Genomic DNA, 27,238 nt, shown 5'->3' with positions numbered 1-27,238 from the left:
TGATTTTCTGATAATCTTTTTCCTTTGCCTTTAGCCATAAGAAGTAAGGATAAAAAAGTTGGAATAAGAGAACTGTGAATAGACAGCTAAATTTAAAATGTAGTTTTTTTATTAAAGTTTTTTCGATGAGACTTGACTGATAAATCGTTAAAACTTATTATTATCTGTTTAAAACAAGATATATCATTTACTTCGATTCGAATTATTTATCTATTTACATTCTGATAAAATCATTATCTCAAAATATTTATGACAAAAACTAGTTTTTAACTTAACACAGGAAAATAATAGTAATTATTATTTTTCTGATCTAATTACACTTTTAACAAGAAACTCAGTAAAAAATTTAAACACAAATGTTTTGGGCCTAAACGCGCAATTAACTGGGATGCACAACTAATTGGCTGCGCAATTAAGAGAGAGACTTCAAAAGTTATGATGTAATTTTAAAAGCAATTGTTAACTAAAAAATAATTAAAAAGATGCCTCGACTGTTTTGAATAGTATGCCTTGATTATTACTAATACTCGTACTTCCTTGTATTTTATAATCTTGCTATAATCTCTAATTGTTTTTGACTAATAAGATTTTTTTTAAACAATTTGCCTTTATCTTTAACAGTAGATATAAAGTTTTTTTTAAAGTCATCACGTTTGAAAGTACTATATAGTAAATATTTTTTAAAGTCATCACAATTGAAAGTAATTTTAACGTGTTTATTAATTAAAACGAAGATAAACATTTTTTAGGCTTCAAATATATTGTTCATCCATTACAATGCGACTATCGCTTGTACCCACAATATTGGCAGCAGCAACAATTTCCATCGTAATTATGCTATCCAATTTAATAATAAAGAATAATGCATTTGTTGATTTTGCTATCTCATCAATTGAAAACTCAACAACCGAATTGAAAGTTACGTTGTACAAATTGAAAAAAGATCAACAAGAAGCAAGTAAATACCTTCAAATTAAAAGTCAAATAAACAAAGTTCAAAAAAAAAAAAAAACAGTTAAAAAAATCGAGAACACAAATGTCGGAAATTTTAGTTTTACCATGGATTTAGATATACTAAAACAACTCCACACACTGAGCTTTATAAAACTAGACAGTGTTGTGAAATACAACACTACTTATAAGTTACTCGTGTTGGTTACGTCACATTCAAGAAATTACTGGCGTAGGGAGTGGATTAGGTCTTTATGGGGTAATAAATCAGTATGGAAAGAAAAAAAATGGCGAATAGTTTTTGTCACAGGGCAAGAACCAGATGACAAGGTGATGAAGAAATTAAATCGAGAAGCAAAAAAATTCAAAGATATATTATGCGTAAACATTACAGAAGACTTTTACCTGTTGTCCCATAAGTTGATTGTTGGTCTTACCTGGAGCCTCCACAATCTTAACTTTAGGTTTCTTTTAAAAGTGGATGATGATGTATTTGTAAACATAAACAACGCTATTCGTTTTGTAGACAATACTACAACTTCTGACGGTTACTACGGAAGCGTTATCATCAACAATTTAGTAGAAAGAATCGGAAAATACGCAGTTTCAAAAAAAGAACATTTATCAGAAATATACAGCCCATACTGTTCTGGCGGAGGTTATATTTTGACAAGAAAAAGTGTTGTTGATATTATTCCGTATTTTGACATAAAAAGACCTCTAAAAATAGACGATGCGTACATAGGAGAAACAGCAATGAGAGCTGGTAAGGAGTTTTTTTTTTACGAATTAAAAAAATTATTATGTGTTTATATGGGTAAATACGTTTTATTAAGTTTGGGAGCAGCAGTGCTGATTATGTGGCAAGCTAAAAAATCTCTGCAAATGTAAAAGTATTTTAAATATTTTCAACACTTCTTTAGGTTTCTAAGTTTGTATAAAGACAGTTATTTATCAACTAGGAATCAACTGCTATTTAAGATTATTGGGATTTGACGTGTCTATTGAACGTAAAAAAAAATTTATCTAAAAGTTGTTAAACTTCAACTACCAACCTCTCCCCAACTCACTGCCTACACATATGCAACTATTAAAAGAAAAAAAAACAATTTATTTAAATATTGATTTAATAATAATAAAAATAAAAACCGATTTTTGGGCAAGAAGAGGACATAATTGGTCTTATCACCAAGCCCCTTAGTCTATACCGTTAATATAAAAGAAAAATTAAAAACGTAACTATATATAAAATAAAACGTTTTTCTAAAGATTTTATAAAATAAAAATCATCGGTCCTAAAGTGCTACTTTAACTTTTTGTTTTTGTATTGGTTAAGAAAAACTAAAAAAATAAAAAAAAAAAAAAAAGTAATTACAAAGAAACTGTATTACTAAAAAGCATGTAAGCAATTGCGCATAATCCTGAAGCTTTCCTTATACACCAGCATATACCTTGAAATATGTGAATAATTCTTATAAATCATAATTTTTTTATATGTAAAAAAAAAAAAAAAGTAGAAAAAAAAAGTTGAAATCCTTTTCTAAGATCGTCAAGCCGATAATAATAAACCACTAATTGTTGGGTAAGTTTAACAGTACCAATCATTAAAACTTCAGAAAAAGCTGAGCGCTACGTCGTTCATCAATAGCTTTTGCTTCAATTTGTGTTTAAACTCATTAGGCGTAGCATTGTTTTAAGTTCATTAGTTAATATTTTATTCCATAATTTTGGCCCTCTTTCGTGGAAATTGAAAATTCAGTCACCGCAAAATAACTTTTGGGTTGAATATAACTGTTATTTGAAAATTGGGTTAGATATCTATTCTGATTTATTTTGAATAGTGGGTAAAATATTTTAGAAGATATATTTTTATTAATTTTGAACATAAATATAAGAACTTGAAAGACATTTATTTGATAAACGCTCATTATATTTAAATTAACAAATAATGCTTGGGAGTGTGTATTACGGCCCACATTAGAAATGATTCAGTTTTAAAGAGTATTTTTTACATTATATAAATATTTAAAAATTAAAAAAAATACTTTGAAAATATTTTAAAAAAATCGATTTTTATGAAGAAAAAAAAACGTTTACTTTGCCCCATATATTTGGGTTTTTTTACGCGTCAATATGGTGGCGTTGTAAAACATTTTTCAAGTGTTGCAACATTTGATACGTTTGAGCAGGAGTCACTGGTGTTGTTATTAAATTTTGAAGTTGGAAAATTTTTGGAGTTTGATGCTGACTAAAGTTAGATGATGATATAGGCTGGAATGAGGATGATGAAGCAGGCTCGGTTGAGGATGATAAAACAGAATTGCATGAAGATGATGAAATAAGCTCAGTTGAGGATAATGAAGCAGGCTCGGATGAAGATGATAAAGCAGGCTGAGTTGTACTTGAAATGTTTGAATAATTTGTAATTTCGTTTAATCAATTTTGCTAATATCAAGTGGGAACACACCAGTGTTTTGAAATCAAGCGATTATTTGTGTTCGTATAAATGCGTCACCGGAGCTAATAAATTTTGCTAGTAGTTTATTAAAATTTTCGTTTTGTTGTTGAAATTTTTAGCTGGATAAAATTCTGTAAGTAACTTGCGTCAAACTCGTTTAACGTGGCAATACACACCTACGTCTAACGGTTGAAGTATGTGGGACGAATGAGCCGGTTAACATATCAGCCTGATGTTATTGTTAATGCAAATACGTACAACATCGTAAGTAACATGTGTGACGTGTCCATCCAAGACTAAAATGTGAATACCTGTAATTTAAAAAAATATTTGATTAGTTGATTACTTGATAGGCTACTCAATTTAAGTTGACCAAACTAGTTACCTGGAATTAATTTGATTACCGGTATGAATATTTTAGTGAGCCATTGAATAAATTATTTCTCTTCCATCCAACCGGACTTAGATGCTGTAAATACGGTGTTTGGTGGTCCTCCAACACACCAGTCTTTGTACAGACGTAATATTGATTTGCTAACTACGACTGGTGGCAGAGTAGTACCCGTAGCGTTGACACAATTACCAACTGTGTAATTAATTTTTCGTTGTTACCAACCAATTTTAAAGGACGTTTAGCACTGAGCCTGCAAACTATATGCTGTTTACCTTAATCGCCTGAAAATCTAGTTTTGTTAAAGTTCCACAAATTGCACGCGGTGTTATTGTTGATATTTACTTCAAGAAATTGTTTTTAAAGTGTATTGAAATAACTTGTTATTTTTTCTTCGGTACAAGAGGAAGCTCTGAGAGACGAAATATTGCCTGCTACTCTGACGCTTAATTTATGACTCCATCGTTTTGTGAAACCTTGATACCATTTTCGAACTGGTATACCATTTGGAGGAAACAGATGACTTTGATTTGTAGATACTAAACACTCCCAGCTATTACGATAACATCTGCGATGGTTCTGTCAAACCCCAATCGGCTAAACTGATAAGTACTGAAACAAGAACAAATTAAAATGCTGTACTTAGCACGGTAGTTGTACCTCTACCATGTGATTAAAATATGATGTGCACACGCTTGTGAAGAGTTGCCTTTGGTATGTTGTATGCCTCCGAAGCTTTACTGAGTGATATTTCGCCGTTTTTGATTTGTTCTACTGCAAGTTGCAATTGCTCGTCATTGTAAGTTTTTTGCGTTTTACGGATGTAAGTGCGAGTCATTTTGTTTTAAAATTCTTTAGATAAATAGCAAAGGCTGTCGTATTTATTTACGTTTTAAATAATTAATAACTATTAATTAGATTAACCGCGCTCATCTTAATGCATAAATGTGTGAGCCATTAGTTTGATTACTCTTCCCCCTAAAAACATTCATATTGGTTTTTTGCTCATAAATTTTTTCCGTAACTACCATATTCAATTTTGAAAAGAGAATCTTGATCATCATAAAATTACAAAACTAGCCTTTTTTTGTTTAGTAAAATTTAATTTTAGTTTTGAGAGTTTTGAAGTTGCTTTTTTTAAAAAAACCTTTTTTTTTACAAGGGTGAAAATTTTGAGGTTTGCTAAATTAAATTTTTAAAATAGTTTTTACACCTTTAGATAGAGCACAAAATTCTCTACAAAACGGTGCCTCGCATTTTTAAAGATTTTTTGTTTTAGCTTTCAATATATATATAACTAATAATATAATTTAAACAATACAATGAAATTTGTCAACTTCAAAAAAGATTTTTATTTCTGAAAAGATTTGTAACAAAATATTTCATATTTTATTTACCACTAGAGGCCGTTTATTGTATCATCAGTAGTGCTAGTTTAAGTGTTGTTATGCGAAAAAATTTTTTTGTTGCATAACAGCACTTAAACTAGCACTACTGACCGTAGTAGCCAATAACACCAAGCCTCACTGTAAGTAGCCAATAACTTTTTTATAATAAATAAGTCTCAACGTTTTTGAGTTTTTTTAAAGTTGTAGACTCGGTACCAAATTTGCTATTAACACTCATCATTTAAACCCTAGCACTTAGGTACTAGTTTTGTTGCCTTTTTTTAAACTAATTGGAATTTTTATGTCCTTTTTTTACTGCAGATTCTATACAGGCTTCTACACAGATATTTAAGATTCGGCATTGTCAAAGAAGTAAATGGTAAATAATGTCTTTAACCGCAAGTCACATGCTGAACTTTAAAACTTATTAGCCAAAATACTTATTTTTAAAGTGCTTGAAGATTGTGGCTACAATAGAGTAAAATGACACAACATTACTTTTCTATGTTTATATCATCAAGTTGTTTGATTTCTTTGTAAATCATTATTAAATGTTATGGGTAGTCCCAGATAACACAAAACGTTCAAGTACGTTCGATAAACGTTGCGAACGTTTGATCACGTTCTATGAACGTTTATAGAATGTTCTTAAACGTTCGCAGTGTTCGTTAAACGTTTTGTGTTAGCTGGGAATGTTAGCTTATGAACAGTTGTAAGATAGGTTTTATCATTATTGTAAACGCAATCAGAAGTAACCTTTGTTGGATTTTTGCGCACTGCTAAGGTTTTTGAAAAATCTATATTTTTGAAAATCAAACTATTTGCACATGACTTTAGTAAGTTTACAAAATAGTAATTTTTGTGAAAAATACTACATGAATAATATAAATTAAAAAATCCGTTTCAGTTTAAATATTAAAATATTAAATCGAACAAATTTAAAATAAACATGGTGTAGCATATCAAATATATATAGTTAATATATATATATTTAATATATACAGTCAGAGATTAAGGAAATGCAATATATTAATTTCTGACATTTATTTAAGAAATTAAGGAGATGTAATTTTATTTTTCGTTTAAAAAAGAACTTTTCAATTTTTTTATACTGCTATTTTTCAACTGATTCCATAATGGCCTCGGCTCATAATTAAAAATTTTGTGATTTTACTCTACTCAAGTGATAGTTATGGTTGGTATTTGATCGAAGATTGTGTTTTTGAAAAAAAAACGATGTAAAAATGTCAGGAAAAACTTTTGGCAGCAAGTATATTTATAAATATTTTTCTTATATTTATAAATAAGGAATAATATTTGAAGTGAAGTTTTGATACATCTTAGATTTTCATGTATTTCATTACAGGGAAGGGGTTTTCTAACTTCTCTAAATAATTAATTGCTTTACATGCGTGGTTTTGTAAGCTCTTTAATTGATTAGTTTAGTTTTGTGTGTGTTAGTCCAAATAATATTAGCATAGGAGATGTGACAATAAACGAGACTGAAGTAAAGCATTTTGCGCTGTTTACAAATGATACCAATATGGTTTCTCCGTGATAGGTTCTCCTTAAATATTACTCCCAATAACTTTGTAAAATGTACTCGGTTTATTTCATTTTAATTGATTAATAGTTTTGAAAACTTATCGGAAGATTAATCTTATGTCTTATTTTATGGAAGAGCGTAAAACTTATTTTTTCACAATTTAATAATAATTTATTAGCTATAAACCATTGGTTAATAGCTTTCTTGTTTAGTGTTCATTATTTTGAAAAACATTTTCATATAGGAGTGGTTGTAAAATAAATTTGCATTGTCAGTATACATTATTGACAATATTTTAGGAGAAGCTTTATTTATATCATTAATATATATTAAAAGTATGAAAGGTTCCAAGATTGATCCCTGTGGGACTCCGCATACTTCATCAAGAGCTTGTAATGCTTAACTTTAGAAGTAAAATTCCTTGATCAACAGTATCAAATACCATTTAGTTAATTCAAACTAGGATAAAGTTAAACAGTGTCCCATTCTCCCACTATTCTTTTGTCCCAAATCATCGTATTGCTATTAGTTGTAAGATAGTTTGACTTGTCTTAGCGAAATACTAACCTTATTTACTTAGCTATTCATGAAACATTGAGGAACATTAGCTAAAATCTATGTATATAAAAATAGGTGCAACAAATAAATATTATAATAACAAATAACAAATAAATATTTCTTTTTTCAAAATAATAATAAATAGTATGATACCGAATGTGATGTTTTATTGATTTACATATATATATATATATATATATATATATATATATATATATATATATATATATATATATATATATATATATATATATATATATATATATATATATATATATATATATATATATATATATATACATATATATATATATATATAAATTCATATATATATATATATATATATATATATATATATATTGTTTATTGATATATGTTGTATACTGTTGGAAATACAACTCTAGTCTGTTTAAGAGTGATCAATATATTTTTTTTAAAGAAGACCAAATTATATTAAAATAATCTAAATGAAAAAATACAATTATATAATGGAGCTTGAAGTTTAGTGCCTTTCGGCAATTATCATCATCATCATAATCATCATCATCATCATCATCATCATCATCATCATCATCATCATCATCATCATCATCATCATCATCATCATCATCATCATCATCATCATCATCATCATCATCATCATCATCATCATCAACATCATCATATATATATATATATATATATATATATATATATATATATATATATATATATATATATATATATATATATATATATATATATATATGATTATGATGATATATATGATGATGATTATATGATATATAATGTACAAAAAATTCTCTTGTTCGTTTAATAGTTAAAATAAAAAAAATACGACTTGGTACTCAGGTTGGTACTCAGGTTGGTACTCAGGTTGGTACTCAGTTAAATGTAGTTTGTGGTTAATAGGAAAATGTTTGGAAACCAAGTTTAAAAAGCATTTTCTTATATTTGCGGTGACATTTATACTAAAAGGACCAAATTATTTTGCGTTTTTGGTTTTTCTTTTGTTGCTGTTGTAAGTAAGGTTGGTAAGAGACATTGTTTTATTACCAGAGTTTTGTAGTGCTTAACTATAAATAGATATAGATTCTTAAACACTTTTTCCGTACTTGAATTTCCGGACAATCTCAGTTCATATGAGGTAGTTGGTCGCTCCTAATATTAGTATACTAAGAGAGTGGGTAGATTGAGCATGTATGTAGTTAATATATTTTGAGGTTTGCAGTATGGTTGGTATGACTGGTCGCGGAGAATAAGAGTTACGTCGAGGTAGTTCACAATTTTGAGGTTGCACAGTACAGATACGCTAAGATCGTTACATTTGAATAAGTACGTGATATACTCTTTAATTTTCTCCATTTGTGGACCGGTAGTATTTTTAAAAACTGCTAATCCGTCATCACGGTACAAATTTGTAAAATTTGAAATTTAAAAAAGAATGAATATCCCTACAACTTCACATATCTCTGCTCCATCAAACGCACCCATTGTGACGTAAAATAAGCCGCTCGATTTTTTTTATCCAAACCTGGTTTTACTAAACATTAACGGTTTCCTTGCATGAATAATAATTGACTAATGTTCCGTGCTTATAGTGAGATGTTTTTCCGCAAAATTGATAGAATCGTTAAGGAGTTTTCACTAGCTAAAGGGTAGAAATCGTTGATATCAAAAATGAGGAGTTTATAAAGGTTGAGAATTTACAAATCTTTTATATTTTTAAACCAATTGATAACATTTTGTTTTCTTTATAACAATCTCTATAACAACTTTATGTTAAAACATAAAAAATTTGTGTGAATACATAAAACATAAAAATTAAATAAATAGAATTTATAAAGAAAGATTTCGCTAACAATAGAGAATTAAAAAAAAATTAGGAATAAAGAATGCGGAAACTTAAAGAGGTCTTGTCGCAGAAAACCTCTGAAATTAAAAGCTTACGTAGCTGTTTGTCTGTACAAGTTTTTGTTCATATTTATTGATTTCTTATAAATGCTTATTTGCTTTGATACATGAAGTGGATCTGTTTCTATAAATAATGTTAAAACCGGTGCAATACTTTGTCAAAGAATCTAGTTTTCACAAACTGTAAAAAAAATTATTAAAGTAATTTGATGACGTCATACTAGTTTATTGATGTTAACAATCCGTTTTAAATTTTAAAAATAAAATCTGGTTGGGGAAGACATAAGGACTTTCGAGAGGTTAATTCTTGTTAATAATTAGTTCTTGCTTATATATATATATATATATATATATATATATATATATATATATATATATATATATATATATATATATATATATATATATATATATATATATATATATATATATATATATATATATATATATATATATATATATATATATATATATATATATATATATATATATATATGTATATATATATATATATATATATATATATATATATATATATATATATATATATATATTATATATATATATATATAATATATATATATTTATATGTATTTTTATTTTTTATCTATTTTTTATTTTTTCTTTCTTTATTTGGAGTATATTTCATGTTTGTTTCTTTACAATTCAAGCCATCATAAGTGGAACCACCGAATTCTTTTACTAATTAATAATGATTTCCAAGTAACCCATAGTCAACACATTGCATTTTATTTTAAGCTATACACATTCACACTACTTTTACATATATACACATACAACGTATACACACACAGATAAATATAACTTAATAAAACACACATACACTTATAAATACATACTTAATTAAATAAAATTTGTTTACCATCTTTGTTTATTTTATCTTTTATTTTACAATTGCCCACATTCATATAGTAAGGTCTGGGTACTAATAATTGAGCTGTAAGGACAAAAAATATTGTGTTTGTTTACATATATATTAGCAGGGGGCGGGTCTAGGATTTAAATAGGTGTAGCTAAAATTTGTGAAATTACTTCATAATTGCAACTACTTAATAAGTTGGTTAGTCTACATCAAAAAGAGGTCTGATAATTATGTCATGCAAAGGCTGTCAGACATTTTTTTATCTGAGCGTTTTAAATTTAAGGGTTGAGCAGCTTCTGCGGTGTATAATTATATGTTTACACTTTTTGTCTATATATTTTTTTCATTTACTTTTAATGATTCTAATAAAATGATTAATGGTAAAATATAAAATTTGTCTTGATGATTCTGTTCCAAAGTTAGACATAAAATATCCTAACTTACTTAACGAAGTTCAGTAAGTTGGACATTTTAGGACTTTGCACCCCATATGTAAGTTGTAATGCTGCCTAAGGTTAGCTCTACATTTCTAAATTCTTTCCTATACTTAATAGGCGTCAATCTAAAAGTATTGTTACTGTTGACAAAAAATTTTATTAATAGTTTTAACCTATTAAATAAAATAAGAATGTAAAAGTTAAATGTTATAAGAATGTTATAACAAAAAGCAGAGACAGAAACATTCGTATATAAGCAATCATAGTAACAGTTATAAAAAACATGTTATCTTTTTATAATAAACATAGTTCGTGAAAACATAGTTATAAAATATACCATTAAGCTACAAAACCTTAATCCATTTTAAAACATGGTATAAAAATATTCAGATTATGGCATCTTCTAGCCAAAAGTTTATCAATAAATTAAACTGGTGAGATGTTTATTTTTTTATTTTATTTTTTTATTTGCCGTATAATATTATTTACACTAAGATTGAATTGTTTGGAATTGTTTTAAAGAAGCCCTTGACTTACAGTGTCAAGGGCTTCTTTAAAACAATTCCACGAGTTGCGTCTTTTAGCTCTACTGAATCTAGTAACTCTTCTTTCACAAGTACATCTGATGTTACATATCTAACAAATACTGCCATTTGAGGTTTTTCTTGAATATCTGTTGATTCATCCAATGCTAAACTGAATGCTTCACAATTTTTTAAGTCATTTAACGAATGCTGTTCAACTTCGACACTAATTTCAGATATTCTTCTTTCAGTTGTATGTTGAGAAACGGAAATTAACCTTTGAATTTTGCTATTATTAGGATCTAAAACTAAGATTACATCAAAAATATTTTGTTTTACAAGTTCTCCATCGGTGTAAGGATGTTTACTTTTTGCAATGTTCCAAGCTATAATAAAACTTGCTTCTATTGTAATATTTGATTATTTGCTGGAAGATGAAATATTCATTTGTTGATTTTTAAATATTGTTTTAACCAACTCGATTTTATTTTTTCTATGACATGGATTTATTGGGTATTCTTCAGAAAAACAGATATGTTTTTGTTTCATAGTGACGTTTAACATTACATGTCTTATTATGAGCTAGTTCAGTATTGCAAATACAGGTTTATTTTCTTTTTCAATAAATGCGTATTTTTTTGTCCAGTCACCATGAAATGATCTGCTCTCATCTTCAATTTTTCTTACTTTTATAGCGAAACGCTTTATTGTCACCTTTTGCTATATCCATTTTTCAAACGATATGTCTCCCGGCTATGTATAGTTCAAGTTTTTATTATCAGTAAATCAATAAAACTTTTGAAAAGAGCCACATGCGGCTCGCGAGCTGCCATTTGGCCATCCCTGCTCTATATAGTTTTAAATGAACCGGGACATTTATGTCCCGTCAGGCTGGAAACGGTTAAAGTTTATGTGATTCCTGTTCGCTTTTTTGTTGTCATTCTGCCGTCATTTTTTATTTGATAATCTGATTTAATTGAAAAAATATGGGAAAATGACCAGAAACATGAGTTATTATAGTTCCTTTTTTTAGAGATTTATTAAAATAGCCTGCGGTATATATATTATCAATTAAAGTCGACGAAATTGTAATTCCTGTCGGTCCATCTATTATTGGTATGGTACCCATTTCAAATAAATTGTTATTTATGTTTCGGTTTTCGCTATACTCAAAACAATCCAAGTTGAAGTCACCCAAATTATAACTTTTTTTTTTCTCCTGACTAGTTTTTTCTATTAGATTTTATTTCAAAAATTTACCAAGATTTTCTGCTCTTCCAGTTGGAAGCTTATAGCAACAGCTGATTAAAATGTCTTTAGAATTTTTGTTTATTAAGTTCAATTGTTAAGATCTCTTGATCTGTATCAGAAACACTCATATTGATTCTAAATTTATATAAAATATTTTCTTTCAAATAAAAAAGTACTCCTCATCTGCGCCTATTATCCTTTTGTTCTGAAAAAATTTCTTTAAAACCTAGGAGAAGGAAATTAGAATTTGATTCAAAATCTTTATTAAACACCAAGTTTTGGTTACGCAAATCACATTAAAACAAATTGTTGGTTTTGTAAATTGAGTTTAAAAAATTTTCCAAATTCTTTTTTAAACTTCTAATATTCACGTGAATGACATTAAAATAATCATATTTATTATCCACTCCTATAAAGTTACTAACTTCATTTGGTTGAAAATAAGAGCATACTAATTCAGGCAAATTAATTTCGTTTAAGTATGCCTAGATCGTATTCTTCATCTAAATACAATCATTAATTTGAAAAAATTTAAAATTTTCAAAATTACTATTACTTTTATTTTCGAATTCATTTTTTATTATTATTTACTTTTTTTATTATTATTTACTTTTTTTATTATTATTTACTTTTTTTATCATTATTTACTTTTTTTATTATTATTTACTTTTTTTATTATTATTTACTTTTTTTATCATTATTTACTTTTTTTATTATTATTTACTTTTTTTATTATTATTTACTTTTTTTATTATTATTTACTTTTTTTATTATTATTTACTTTTTTTATTATTATTTACTTTTTTTATTATTATTTACTTTTTTTATTATTATTTACTTTTTTTATTATTACTTACTTTTTTTATTCTGTTATTATTATTTACTTTGTTTATTCTGTTATAAATAACCGTGAATATACTTTGCTTTAAGATGGCTTAGCGACTATTTTATTGTACACAACTTCAGTGAATTTACCTGATGCTCGTAGATCTTTTGAATTTACCTGATGCTCGTAGATATTTTGCTTTTTGAAAAAGTTGTTTGTGAATACTAGTTGTCCACTCGCTGAAATTTTTGTTTATATACATGTTTTCCTTCCACAATTTCTTTCTTTTTGTATTTTTCAAGAATGTTTTCACGATCTTTAAAATTGAGAAACTTGACAACAATAGCTCGCTTACCTTCTTCGTGTTCTTTTCTTCCAGCACGATGCGCTCTTTCAATTAGTATACCTTTTAAATATCCAGTTTTTCTCTCAGTAGATTCTTAATCAATTCTTCGCTTATCTCCCATGTTTCGCCTTCGGTTTCCTCAATACCCTCAAATCGCAAGTTATTTCTCCTCCGGTCTTCTAGCTTAGCAATTACTTTAGTGCTTCATTTTCATTTTCTTCGTTTAAATATTTTTGATTTAGTTGATTCAGTGCATTTTTTAAGTATTGTTTAATGTTTCATTTATTGTTTTGAATTGTTCACAAACAAACTCGATAGTTTTATTTGTCTCATTAAGTTTACGTTTTAATTCATTTAAAGATTACAAAGATTTAAATGGATATAGATGAGAAAGTTTGCAAAACTAGAGCATACCTTCTCCAGCCGCCGAGTTTATCTTCTTAATTTTAAACCATTTAGTTTAAACAATTTTTTTTTGCAACATTTTATGTTTTGAATGTGAGATGTATGAATAGCATTTGGTACAGTATTTTTTCAAAACATATCCGTCATAATTACCAACTTATTGAGAAAATAATAAAAGCACTCAAGTTATTTGAATATTAGTGGGCACAAAAAGACTGGGAAATAAGTACAGCCACAAGGCAAAAAAAAAAATCTAGCTACGGGCTTCGAGTGTTGATGGCATACGATTTTACTATAAAAATATATTACTATTAAAAAAACCATAATATAGTCAGCATTAATATGCCGTAAAATAAGGTCGTTTGTGGCTTAGCCACAAACCGATTTGCAATGACCGACCTCTTTTTTTATTCTGTTTTTTTTAGTTTCAATTAATAGCTTTTAAAGCCGATTTTACACAGAAAATAATTATAAATTTATTTTAAATATTTATATTATTTTTACTTTAAAAGTATGTTGGATTATTATATTATTTTTTATTTCTTTAATTATTTTGAGGTGTAGCCTTAGCCACAACGGCAATACCCTAGATCCGCGCCTGACTTTACTTTATACTGCTTTTATTTAAACTTATCAGGCGTTTACTTTAAACACAATATACCACTCTGAATAGGTAATACTATCTCTTCGTTATATAACAATAGTAGCGCAACAGTCTTATATCAAGGTTATAAATCAAACTCTTTTCTTCTAAGACAAGGAATAAGACAAGGATCGATTCTTTCGCCTCACCTTTATAACCTATACACTGAAAGTCTTCTTGAAAATATTAAAAACCAAGGTATTTTCGGCACATCTATATACGATAACTTTACTGGTGTGGTAGCATATGTGGATGGTATCATACTTTTAAGCTCTACCATCTCTGGTCTCAAAAAGCTTATAAAAACATGCAACATTTACTGTAATATTAATTGTATTAAACTGAATGCCGAAAAAACTGAGTTCTTGATTTCTGGTAAAGCACAAATACAAACCAATACGATAACGATTTCTGGTAATAACATAAATCTTCAGAATAAACTTAGTCATTTGAGATTCATATGGGATACTGAACATTCAATTTTTGTTGGCAGTCACTACTTTAACTTATGGTATGGAGCTATGTGGAAATAATTCTGCTTTGATGAAAAAGCTAGATATAATTGGAAGGAGTGCGCTAAAATTGTTTTTGAATGTTTCAAAACACAGTAGGAACTACGCGGGTTCTCCATTTGGAATCCAGGAAATTTCGGAAAGTATTAGACAAAATAAATTAAATTTGTTCCTTCGTCTTCTGAATAATAGATCAACTGCAGACATTATCTGTTCACAGCTGGAACGCCCTTTATTTTAACATTCGTTTGTTGATGATATCCAGGAACCATGCTGTTTTCAATTGTTAGATTTTAAGAATTTGATTCAAAATAAAAAGAAGGTATAAATTGCACCTTCCAAAAGTGAAATTCCCTCCGATGTTGAACAAACATTGAAATATGCGATAGAGTGCTGGAATGCAAAAGAGCAAAGAGGAATTTTAAAAGATATTCTTGAAGAAAAAATTCTGAAGTAAATATCACCGGAAATAACTTTCTTACTTTTCTTTTTACCTTGTAAATTACATTGGGTGTTAAATAAAATCAAATAAATAAAAAAATATATAATAATATTTTCAAAGTATTATTATAATGTTATTACAATAACAATTGCAGTTATGCAATTAGTAACAAAAATATAAAGGACTGAATCCAGACGCCTATTAAGAATAGGAAAGAGTTTAGAAATGAAGAGCTAACCTTAGGCAGCATAACAACATACATATGGGGTGCAAAGTCCTATGGCTTACCTTCTAGTCGGTGCACTTCGTTAAGTAAGTTGGAGATTTCATGTCTAACTTGCGAACAGAATAGCCAAGGCAAATTTTATATTTTACAATTAGTTATTTTACTAGAATCATTAGAAGTAAATGAAAAATATATGTGTACAAAAAGTATAGACATATATTTATACACCGCAGAAGCTGCTCAACCCTTACATTTAAAACGGTCAGATAAAAAGATGTCCGAAAGCGTCTGCATGACGTAATTATCGGACCTCTTTTTGATGTAGACTAATTGACTTATTAAATAGTTGCAATTATGACATAATTTCACAAATTTTAGCTACACCTATCAAAAATCCTAGATCTGCCCATGAATGTTATATAAAGTTAAGTATTAATTTACTCCTACTGTTTTGAAAGCATATTTGTAAATGGAGTTAAATATTAGTGTTGTAAACATTTCAAAAGCTTCAAGAATTTTTTTTGTTTGGCTTGTAAACCACGGGCTTGGTGTCACAGGCTCTGTTTAAGAATTTTGAAGTTCTTACCATATAGAATTTTGAAGTTCTTACCTTATCCTAAATTAGTTGAAAAACTTTATCAAAAAACAAAAATAAAGTTCTTGTTCTTAACAAATTTGCATGTACATGAGATACCACACATATCTCAAAATTGGACTGACAATGAAAACCTCTACCCTTATGTAAACTCGAAACTTTTTAAAGAATACACTCTTAATAAAAAAGAGGGTACATTTGCACAACTGCAAAAAGCATACCATATGCAAAATATATATCTGTTAAATTACATTCAGATAGCAATACTGTATGTATTGTACAATATGTAAGAGCTTTTATAAGAAAATCTTGTAGCCATGATGCGCGTCCTGTTATTTTAATTTTTTCAGAAGGGACACCCTTAAGGGTATTGCGAATGTCCTGTTGGTCTTAGTGGACTTTACCTAAAGCATTATGTGGACACGAAGCAACAATTTGAGAATTAACTTGCACGCTCGTTCCAATGGTCTCACTCTGTCATATTAAAGTTAAATCAGTAAGAAACAACAACAAAATTGAAAACTTAAAAATTGCTCCAGCAGATCCAGAATTTTCATCTTTTAAAGGAGATGTTAAAAAAATAAAGCAAACAGTTAAAGAAGGGCTGAATATGTAACTCAATTTTGAGAAACAAGTATATGATACTTTTTGTTCAGTAGATCTAGGACATGAGTCGTCACTTTTTTTAAATCACACAAAAACATTAAAAATTTTGAGCGTTGACATAAATATGAATTTATGGCACTTCAACAGTTTGCGAAAATGTCGAAATGTTCGTACGCTTCCTATGAATCTCTCTACATAACACGGGTAGAAGCTTTATCAAAATTACTAAGTTTTTTAAATTTAATTAGTTCTAAAATATGAAATTGTTCTATTTATTCATTATCAGTGATATGTCTCCAAAAATTACCAGGATATGTCTCCAAAATTACCATTACCAGGATATGTCTCCAAAAAGCAAACCTGACTCATGTGAAGAGATTCCAATTAAAACTTTCCCTGTTGTACAGTTTTTATAACTTGAAAACATTATTTTTCAAGTTATAAAAACTGTGCAACAGGGAAAGTTAATAAAAAGTATTAAGGTTAGTCATAATTGGTTAGTTGTTTAATTTAAGTTCAGTAACATCCGCAACAATATCAGTTTTACCATAGCCAGATTTTTTTAAAACAGAAGGCATCCTCAGGGAAATATAAGTGCTTTTAACCTTTAAATTCATCTCTGAAAATATTGCGTCTATAAATACAGCCCCTCCAGTGAAAACAAGATAGATGGTAGTTTCAGCAACACCCACTATGAATCCGATAACACCAAGATGAAGTGCATCTCTGCACAATGTTAAAACTGAAAACAACTCTGTTTTCTTATCAAGGAATCTGATTCCTGTACCTTTACAATCTGGATATTCAATTAAGTGACAGTATGATGCTATACAATTATATAGGAGTTCAAATTGTTGGATAGATAGACCATATAAATATTTAAACTACTTTGTTTTGTCATTAAATTTGAAATATATAACCATTCCTTTTTTCAAGTCCAAATGTGTCCAGTTTTTGTTAAAAACTTGATTTCTTACAGATAAACATAAATATTTTTATGTAATATATCTTTTTTTTTGACTTTTAAGTTACTTAATATAGCTGTTTGCGTTGTTTAGTTTTTCGTAAAAAATTTTTTAAGCATCTGCTCCTCGTTTTACTTTAGAAAACAACTGTTTTTTAGTTGGTTTACGTAATGATAAAGGAGGTTTTGTTATATAAACAGATCGATTGGTGGGTTTTTTACGAACAAGATAAGGTTTAGACAAGGATATCATCATATTAAGTTTACGTTTCAGCCCTTTCAAAATTTTTTTCAGCTTCAATTGCTTTTGTGATTTAGTCACTTTGGTAAAAGAATTTGTGTATTTTCGTTCCATTATAATAACTTGTAACAGTGCATAACTCTCTGATTCCAGATAAAAAATGTTCACATCAAATATACCCATTTCTGAAAATCATTCATTTTGTATGTAAAATCCAAATATAATCTTTCTGTAAAGAAACATCATTAGAAAGCCTGTAAAACTTTATACATTCTCCGTCAGTAGTTTTGGTCCTAAAGTTATTAAAACATAATACTGCGCCACAAAACTGTTTAACAACTGATTTTAAGCAATAAAATAAATATAATTTGATATCTTATTATAATATTTAATCTTATTTATTTATAATAAATAATACTTACATTGTGCCAACATATTTTTGTAACTTTGATAAAAAGAACATATGTATTGAGTTTTATTTATTTTTTGACTCAATGAGATCAAGCACTACTATTTTCTTAGAGAAAAACTATTAAAGGTCGCATAATCTAGAAACCGTATCTGATTGGATGGAATTTTGTCCCTACAGGCAATATTTGCGAACTTAAACCGTGTCGCATTAAAGTGGCTAATGAACTAGTTTGTAGGTAGAGGTAATGGCGTTAGACAGCAAAGGGTTAAAAATGTCTTTTGATAAACTATACAGATTTAAAGTTTTGTAAGCATAGGTATAGTTAAGTTAGATATGTAAATGTTGGAGATATTGCTTTTTAGTCTACCCTGAAAACTGTTGGATAATTTGCGGAACCTGATGAGTTTTATTAGCTCTAATAAATCATTTTCAAAAGTTAAAACTAATTTGTTGAAATGCTCTGTTCTATGCGGTGTTTTTAATCCATAAGAACTATATTTAAAATCATACATACTAAGCAAACTACCGTTAAGAAAGAAAAAAGTCTTTTTATTATTTTTTATTTTTTGCCGTTTAATAATATATACAGTTTCGATGCATATAAATAAAAATAAATATTGGGGGGGGGGGGGGGAACCAAAAAGAACAATTATTTAGCCTTATCACCGAGCCCCATTCTCACGTATTTACAAAAACCGTAATTTTTAAATATCTATAGTTAACTAACCATTTATTTAAAAAAATCTAAAATGATGAAATAAAATTAAAAAAATTAAAAAATGTAAAAAATGTAAAAGTAAAATAGATAATAGTTCGTTGTCATTTAAAGAAAAATTTAAAGAATCAAAATTTAAGGAAAGAGTAAGATCAAGTGAATTAGAAAAAATAAATAAGATATTATCATTTGCTTAAAATTTAAAAATTTAAACTAAGATTTAAAAATAAAAAAGTAAATAAATTAATATAAACCATAGAAATAACATAAATAAATTAGTATACTTCATAGAAAAAACGTAAATAAATTAGCAAACGCCATAGACGTAATACCATAATTAAGGTAATAAAAAAAAATGTTGATACACTCAGAGACATAAGTTTTATAGTAACTATTTTTTTGTATATGAGTTTTAATTAAAAAAAACACATTTAAAATCGGATATATTAAAATCCATAGGTAAGAATGCCTGTTTTGATTCATTTTTAAACTGCTCTATACTAGTTTTATGTGTTTTTACAATTTTGGGAAACATTTTCCACAAGTAATGTCCACGATAAAGAACTGAATATGAAGTTAGTTTTGAGAATATGAAGTTAGTTTTGAATTAAATTTTGAGACAATAAAGTTGTTACTTGAAAGTTTTGTTGGATATTTATGAACTATTTTGTCAAAATAGGATTGAAATATTTTAGGAGATAATTCGATATTTGTTTTATACATGAACATTAAAACTTGGTGTAAGTTGATTATGTATATATATATAATGCTCCAAGTATACGCAAAAGAGGCTCACAAGGTACAGTTCTATCAGCTCCAAAAACTGTTTTGCACGTGTGTTTTTGTTTACAGTACAATTTTTTTAATTTTGTATGGTTTGTACTTGCCCATGCAATATTGCAATAAACTAAATAACAATAAATAAAGGAGAAATATAAACTTTTTAAAGAAATATTGTTTAAAAATTGTTTAGTCCTATATATCATTGGTAAATTTTTTGATATTTTATTTTCAATACTTTTTATATGTAAATTCCAACGTAAATGTTAATCTAAGATTACGCCAAGAAAGATTACTGAGTTTTCTCTTTTAATGTTAGTGTTATTGATTATTAGATTAGACAATTTGAAAGGAATATTTTTTGATTTGTTCACTTTGTGGAACAAAATAAATTTGGCTTTATTCACATTTAGAGAAAGTTTATTACTAATAAACCACTCGTTAACTTTCGATAATTGTTTGTTTGTTGTTTCAAATAGTGCATTAATATATTTTTGAGAATAAAAAAGATTGGAGTCATCTGCAAAAAGAATACAATTTAATAGGTCTGTTGCTAAATTTAAATCATTAATGTACACTAGGAACAACAGTGGTTCTAAAATAGAGCCCTGGGGAGCCCCACAAGTTACGGCAGACGGGAATGCTTGCTTTTGTTCATACACTATAAATTGTTTTCTATCGGTCAAATAACTTTTGAACCAAAGTAAATTGTTATTTTTTACTCATAGTGTTCAAGTTTTTTTATTAGTATATTATGATTAACGGTATCGAAAGCTTTTGACAGATCAATGAAAACTCCTAAGGTAAAGTAGTTACTACTGAATGCAGTTGATATTTGATTTACTAATTCAACCACTGCATGTTCCATTGAATTTTTCTTTTGAAACCAAATTGTTTTGAATACAACATGTCGTTTTCTGATAAGTGATTAAAAAGCCTACCGTACATCATTCTTTCAAGTAATTTTAAAAAACAAGGTAAAATAAATATTGGCCTATAATTAGAGATATTTGAGTCTTCAGACTTAACTATCGGCGTGATTCGTGTAATTTTTAGCTTTTTAGAGACAATAACTGTTTTAAATGAAAGATTAAGTAAGTGAAATAACGTTTTAAAAGATTTTGAAATTGTTTTACCGAGAAATCATTGATCTGTCGCCTAAATATAATGGATTGAGAAGGATTACTGTTAAATAAAATATTGTTAGTAACTAGGTATGTTGGGAAATGATCCGATAAGTCAGTTTTGATTATGCCTGTGTAAAGACGGTTATTAAGATGGTTATTAGTTATTATATTGTCAAGAAGTGTAGAAGAGTTGTTAGTCACTCTCGTTGGTTTGTTTATTGTCGGAATTAAATTATTTTGAAGAAGAGTATTTATAAATTTTTTTACATTATTATTGGCAGCATGGTTGCTTTTTTTTTTAATTTTTAGCAATTATGAAAAAATTTATTTATTTTTACAAAAAAATTTTAAAAAATTTTATTTAGCTTTTTTTTTCACAGATAAAAAGTTGTTTTTTTTTTATATAAAAAGACTGTTTTGGCTGTTTTGGTACCAGCTAAAAGTAATATTAAATTTTTGGCTTAAATTTGTTGCTAAAATTAATAGTTAAATTACTTCTAATAATTTTGCACCTAATAGTACATTAATAACCATTTTTATAGTTTGCGCCAACTTACCCCGTGGTGGGGTAAGTTAGAGCAATTTTTTTTTTGAGGGCCCGGGAAGGCCCCAATAGTTTTTTTTTGGTAAACGAATGCAAATTTTATAAGTTACCCAAATTCATACTCTTTGAGACTACACTTTAGTATTATCAAAAAAATGTGCTGCTAGGGCTACAGAGGTCTTAGAGTAAAAACTGAGCCAACTAGCCCCGGTCTTAACCCCTATATATACATATATATATATATATATATATATATATATATATATATATATATATATATATATATATATATATATATATATGTATATATAATATATATTGATCAACTTATTATTGCTCTTTTGTAAGTGTTTGACACGGAACTCACAGCAGCCATTACACCCGAGTTAATGGCAAGAAAGAGTCGCAACACTTTAAAGAAAAAATGTAAACAAAAGTGTATGCAAACATCTAACTTATGAAAACTTCAAATATTTCAACGTTCAAAATTATATTAAGTTTTGCAGTTTTACTTTTGCTTGAAAATTGCATTGCGGCAAAAATTGCGTCAATAAATTTCATTTACAGCATTTATTTGCCGTTTTATTTTTAGTTATACCTTTTAGTCGTTTGTTCATTAAATAGCTTTAAAAATTATTAGGTTAGTGTTCTTTACTGGCCGAAGTGGTTACCCTTCGGGCATTTGTTTCTGAAAGTTACGTTCTAAATGTCTTTTAAACGTTTTTTAAACGTCTTTTAAATGTTCTTTACGTAAAAATGTTTAGACGTTTAAAAGACATTTAAAATGCATTTAGAACTTTTAAATGTTCTTTACGTAGGAATGTTTAGACGTTTAAAAGACATTTAAAATACATTTAGAACGTAACTTTGAAAGACAAATGCCTGCTTGCTGCGCTTCCGATCTACGACGCGGGGGTTTTAATCCTGTCGCTTGCGCGCTTAGTTTTTTTGTTTTTTTTTTAATCTTTTCCAATTTTTTAAAATACAAAATATAATATTTTTAAAATTCTACCAATAAAATAAAAAAAGATATTGTATTCTATAACAGAGAAAGGCAAAAAAATTTTTAAATAGTTTTTTAAACAGGATGAAATTTTTTGCTCATATGTCAAGATAGAAATGATGTTAATAACGTTCTTTGGTGATTAGTGTAGTCGTTTAACACACATTAAAGAGAGAGAGCTTCCTTTCTCATAAGAAAAAAGATTTTACATACAAACTTTTATTTTCTTCAAAATAAATTAACGAGATGAGGGTTTTAAATATCTGCTGATGGTCTGAAAAAAAAATTATTAAAAATGAATAGAAACTTAATAAAAAAAACAATTTTCAACTTCTATAAAAAGTTTTATTTATAGAAGTTTATAATTTTACAATAAGAAATTATTAAGTATTGAACATTAATCGGCCGACTTTAAACTGAAAATCGATCGATCGATCACCCGATTGGATGATTTTTAAGAAAGAGAAATTTTAAGAATTCGTCTTCCCCACCTCACCCCCTCATTTAATTCCTAGAATCGCCCCTGTTTAGTAATGTTAAATTGTTTATAAAGTACGTATTTGTATTAGTTCCTGAAATTTTTAATATTATTTGAATAATCTATTTATTCTAGATGCTTTTTATTTATAATAGCGCGCGTTTACTTAATTATTTATAATAGCGCGCGTTTACTTAATTATTTATATTAGCGCGCGTTTACTTAATTATTTAAAGCGATTTCTTTTTTCTTTTAAGTGTCGCATTTTTCCTTTAACAAAAAAAGGTACCATTTATATTAAATTCGCTGTCGAGACAATAAGTTGAATTGTGCGCATAAATTTTTGGTTTGACAAAATTTGTACGAACCAGTTTAAAAAACAGATTATAATTTCACAATATTTTTAAGCAACAAAAAACTATTATTACACAATGATTTAATTGAAACTGTCTTTTGTTCTATTCTTGCTGTTATAAAGTTTTATGTTAAAACTTATGCAATTTAAACTTTGATTAGATAACTTTGAATTAAAGTGAACAAATGTTGCGTTTAAGCAAAAATAAGTTTTATACTAGTGTAAAGATTTTTAAAATAAGAAAAAACTTTGCTATTAATTTTGTAAATTAAACTTAGATAAAAATGATGTAAATTGAAAAATATTGCAACAAGAAGTAACAAACTATTAAATGAACTATTAAGTATTTAGTAAACGGATAAATCAATATTAATAAACTTCTTTAGAAATCTCCTGGTAGTTGACAATATTATGGTAGTTGACGATATTAATGATTAACTAATATCGTCAACTACCATACCACGCACGCATACACACACACACCTATTGAATATTAGACTGAATGAGGGGTGGGAGAGGGGGATGTAAGGCACACCACAAAAAACTGTGCATTAGCGCATCCCTGTAAAATTATAAAGAACTCCACTCAATCTTCTATGTTATTACACAATTTATGTGTAAAAACTTTTTCGTCTAGTAACTTTATAAAAATCTAGACGAAACAATGGCGAATTCTACCAGTCTCCTAAAAAATGAATATTGTCTTGCCACACCTAATTTGCCAAATTTGCCAAAATAATGTTTTTTCATTAAAAGTTATATTTTTAAAACAAAACTGTTACAACGCATTTGAAAAACTTTGTTTTTTATTTTTTATTTTAACTTAATCTAACATAATTTGAACATTTATAGGTAAAAAAAAAAGAAGATCTTTGAACCTTCAAGGCGGGGTCTAGAAGTTGTATATAGGTCATGTGCCCACTTGGTTTTGTAATGTTGAAAAAAAACAATAAATACGTGACTAGCTATTATGTGATGTTGGTACAAATATTATTTTTATAATAAAAATTTACAAATTTTTTTTTAGGTATTTCTGCAACACAATCAAATGGATTTTACATGTCAAACACATGGTGCGAATACAAGAAAGACATTATTGTTTCACATCCTGCAAATGATTTTAAATGTTTGAACCATTTAACGAATGAAAGTGCAAAAAAATAAAGTTTTTAGGAAGACTTAGATAACTTATAATAAACTATATAATAAAAAAATTCTTTCTATATATATATATATATATATATATATATATATATATATATATATATATATATATTATATATATATATATATATATATATATATATATATATATATATATATATATATATTATATATATGTATGTATATAAAGGGAAAGACGGGGCAAGATGGCAAACGTTGGGGAAATCCTGAGTTTTTATTGTCAGTCATAAAATAATAATTTTTTCACAAAATATTTTTTTTATCATAATGATTTTTTGCCTGCTTTAGTTTTCAGTTTGCAAGTAGAAAAATTTCTATTTAAAATTTAAGTGTAAATGACATAAATTTGTCATCTAGTCATTTGACCAAGGCAAGATGACTAATTATGCGCTTCTATCTTTAATTTTGTAAAAACATTAAAACCAATTACTTATTACTACAGTAACACATGCATCGCAAAAACAATATTCTTTAAAAAAATACACCCGAAAGACATTATTATAAATAACCGAAACCGAGGTATTATTTTAAGCGTAAACGAAAAAACTTATATGTATAAAATTACTTTAAATTTATTTAAAAAAACCAATTGGTGTTTTAAAGTTCAAGATTTTACTCTATTTTTAAATTTAAAAAGATGAAACTCTATATGCCCTATTCGCCATCTAGCCCGTCTTCCCTTCTTGTATATATATATATATATATATATATATATATATATATATATATATATATATATATATATATATATATATATATATTAATATATATATATATATATATATTTATATATATATATATATATATATATATATATATATATATATATATATATATATATATATATATATTTATATAAATATAGATAGGTAGGTAGATAGATATTATTGATACTGCTATTGTTTTTATTAATATTGTTATTATTATTATTATTTTTTATTATTACAATTAGTATTTTAAAAATTCAAAAATGCAGTTATCTTAAATATTACTAACAACTAATTTTCCTGGATTAAAGATCTGTATTACCAACTCGTTAAATATTACTACTATTTACTACTAAAATTGTAACGAACTTAGCGGTTGAACAGCAAAACCTATATTTGACATATTAGTCATCATCCAGAATAATGCTGCCGTTTTTAGGAGAGCAAGATATTTTTCTGTACATCTAGGACCTCCCTAAATTTTCTTTAAACCTTTTTATTTTCTACTTTTAATGTTTTTGATTCTTGCCTATTAGTATCTACTTTGCAAAATGGTTAGTAAAGAATTTATGCAGATTGATTGATGCCACTTTTTTTTTTTGAGTAGGTGGTTCTAATACTGACGCGTTTATGTGTTTATCTGCATTTTCGTTTTACCTTCATACACATTGAAACATTTTTATCTTAATAATATACCTGTTAGGCTGGCTCCTAATAGGTTGTTTCGATCTTACTAATAGCTCGCAAATGCGAGTTGTTTTTTAAACCAAAGACTCTTTTATACATTTCCACCAAAAAATATTTCATAACGCCTTTTTTCATTTTCGTCAAATGTCTAGTTTTGAAGCAATTCTGCCCCACTGTGCGTTGTTTATAATGAAATAAAACGATATTCGAAAACGATTAACTCGAAATATTTCAATAAAATAAAAAGTTCTAAATTATAAATCTTTGAAAAATACACAGTAGCCATCTTTTTCACAATACAACTATTACCCATCGCACAGAGGGCTAGAATTTCTTTAAAACAAGTCTTGCTTAACATGATTATCAAACAAATGCAGCAAAATATAGGCTTGAATTTGAACCTCCAGTTAGTTAAGAAAAGTTTTTTTTCCTTTTTAATTAAGTAGTCAGAAAAGAAGAAAAAATTAGAAACAGTACAAAGACGTCAAAGTTACTCGATAATCACCAAAATTTAACCTGATTAGTTGTTTTTATTTAAACGCTGCAATTATTTTGAAGAGATTAATGATTACAAATTTTATTCTAAATTCCAAAAGTACATGTCAAGGTACAAAAACTAAATGACGTTCAATGTCAATTAGCTTTTAGCTCTCTGACATGTATACTGCACGATAACTTATACATACCCTACTACTAGCACCTCTTGACCTTTCCAGTAAAATCTAAAATTATAAAGCATAAATTAAATACACATATTTTAAATATTAAAATAAAACTGTATTTTGCAGTGACAATAATTCACAATATATTTTTTCCAAAATAAAATTTAGATAAGTTTTAGAAGCAATGTACAATGTAGATCATTAGAACTTTTTCTTTTACACTGAAATACATCAGAATTAACAGATTTAAAAAAATGTTTAAAACATTATAAAAATATATACTACTGATATGGCAATGACGGCAAGTGGTAAACACCAGATATTTAGCTGGTCACAGACTACCAATGCGCGTGATGCACAAATTTTCCAATGCAAAAATTGAACAAGAAAATCGAATTAACTAGAAAAGTTGAAAAAAGATTTACAAGAGAAAGTTGAAGATTTAAAAAAGAGAGGAGGATCTGAGGTTTAAAACA

General features: G+C 27.3%; 1 protein-coding gene across 1 annotated transcript; it reads left to right on the top strand.

Annotated features, from left to right (window-relative positions):
• Positions 1–613: 613 nt before the first annotated feature.
• Positions 614–24,733, top strand: LOC105850666 (UDP-GalNAc:beta-1,3-N-acetylgalactosaminyltransferase 1). Its single transcript, XM_065802287.1, has 2 exons — positions 614–1,717; positions 24,549–24,733. Exons 1-2 carry the CDS (start codon positions 778–780, stop codon positions 24,683–24,685), a joined length of 1,077 nt encoding a protein of 358 aa, XP_065658359.1. The 5' UTR covers positions 614–777; the 3' UTR covers positions 24,686–24,733.
• Positions 24,734–27,238: the final 2,505 nt, after the last annotated feature.

The sequence above is a fragment of the Hydra vulgaris genome, chromosome 08 (genome assembly GCF_038396675.1).
Source record: "Hydra vulgaris chromosome 08, alternate assembly HydraT2T_AEP".
Classification (NCBI taxonomy): Eukaryota; Metazoa; Cnidaria; class Hydrozoa; order Anthoathecata; family Hydridae; genus Hydra; species Hydra vulgaris.
This window is presented reverse-complemented; position numbering and strand designations above follow the sequence as displayed.

Bases quoted from the DNA above. Each gene is read 5' to 3' on its own strand.
- LOC105850666 (XM_065802287.1), top strand. From the start codon at position 778: ATGCGACTATCGCTTGTACCCACAATATTGGCAGCAGCAACAATTTCC. The intron at 1,718-24,548 runs GTAAGGAGTTTT...ATTTTTTTTTAG, and splicing joins AGAAACAGCAATGAGAGCTG to GTATTTCTGCAACACAATCA.